General features: G+C 45.3%; 1 protein-coding gene across 1 annotated transcript in view; it reads right to left on the bottom strand.

Annotated features, from left to right (window-relative positions):
* LOC101847536 (regulating synaptic membrane exocytosis protein 2) overlaps positions 1 to 1,667 on the bottom strand; it is a gene marked incomplete in the record, with an annotated part of 82,471 nt that overhangs the window by 31,877 nt on the left and 48,927 nt on the right. The window contains 1 exon segment of the mRNA XM_013089186.2: positions 540 to 717. Within this exon segment, the coding sequence (XP_012944640.1) occupies positions 540 to 717 (178 nt within the window).

The raw sequence follows: 1,667 nt of genomic DNA, 5'->3' as shown, positions 1-1,667 counted from the left end.
ACACACACACACTCAACACAAACAAAGAACACAAATTAAGATAATTTATCCAAATAAATTCTTAATAAAAAGACATATTAATCATCATAATATATCATCATCCCACACAAGACAAACCAGACATCCCTCCACCTTTGACCTTTGACCTCTGGCCTCTCACCTTTCTCTCGTGCACCACCAGTGACGTAGCCCTGAGGCTATCCCTGGACCTGGCGCTAAGAGGGTCTGAGGATCCCATCTGAGAGCGCACCCCCAGATTTCATGACGATGTTAATAATACCACTCACACACAGACACACACATACACACACACACACAAGCATACACACACACACATACACACACACACACAAAGACACACACACACACACACACACACACACACTCACAAAAAAGCACAAAATAACATAATTTATCAAAATTTACTCTGACTAATAAGACATAATAATAATAATAATATTATTATTACATCATCATCCCACACAAAACAAACCAGACCGCCCTCCTCCACCTTTGACCTTTGTCCTTTGAACTCTCACCTTTCTCTCGTGCACGACCGGTGACGTAGCCCTGAGGCTATCCCTGGACCTGGCGCTAAGAGGGTCTGAGGAGCCCATCTGAGAGCGCGCCCCCAGACCCCCACAGCGGCTATCTGTGTTTGCGGACGCCAGACTAAAACAGCTGCTGTTGAGGCTCACTGCGTCCTGGCGGATGATCCTGGGGGGTGGGGGGGGGTTGGATGATAGGGAAGGGACATTATAGGATTAGAGAGATGGTGATGAGGTGAGGTGAGAGGTGAGAGACAGTTGCAGTACTATAGGGCACGTTTATATTTCTTGACCCCTCTTCTAACTTCTAACTTCTCTATCCTCCCTGCCCTTCTTCTTCCAAGTGAAAATTAAGTCGCCAACCACTGTCCAAGTTTTTTTTTGTTTTTCTGTATGTCGGGTATAGGCTGTTCTTAAAGTCCTCAATATGATTTTGATTTTAATCTTAGTATCAGTTTCACTGAGGGTTCGGTGGCGGAGCGGTTAGTGCGCTTGTCTCCTCCCCACCCAGCAGTAATGGGTACCTGACTTCGAGTTGGGGAAGTAAAGGCGGCGTGGAAAGGAACTGGCCATCCTACCACAATATGCCGAAGGTCCAGAAAGTTGTCTCACTAACAAGGCAATCCCCAATGTCCGGATCGGATGGGGGAACAACTTTTTACCAGTTTTACTGCACTGACAAACCGATTAAGAAAAAAGGCCCAAGATTGGAGATGTTACTGGGGAGAAACAAGCAAAGAAAAGGAGGTCAGAGATAAGGATGATAGATGTTTGATAGACAAAAAGAAGCAAACCACACCAGAACATACGCCAACCATCCACAGTAAGGTTTTGTTAGATAGAAGTAATATAAGGAGACCGAAGCAAACACATTTATAGAAACCATAGTGTGAAGAGAAGACTAGTAGCTCCGTTTCACCCAGGATACACCAACACTATAACCAGCTTTGCACAGCTAGGTGCAGCATCGTCATAAGCTGGGATTAAGATTTCCTTGCTCAAGGACGCACCGTAGCAACCTTTCGTTACTCAATACAGCTTGAAATTCCCATTAAAAAGTTCAACAGCCCGTTCTTGCTTCACCTTTCCTCATCCCACCCCCACACCAACACACACACA

This window comes from Aplysia californica, unplaced genomic scaffold (genome assembly GCF_000002075.1).
Source record: "Aplysia californica isolate F4 #8 unplaced genomic scaffold, AplCal3.0 scaffold00889, whole genome shotgun sequence".
NCBI lineage: Eukaryota > Metazoa > Mollusca > Gastropoda > Aplysiida > Aplysiidae > Aplysia > Aplysia californica.
This window is presented reverse-complemented; position numbering and strand designations above follow the sequence as displayed.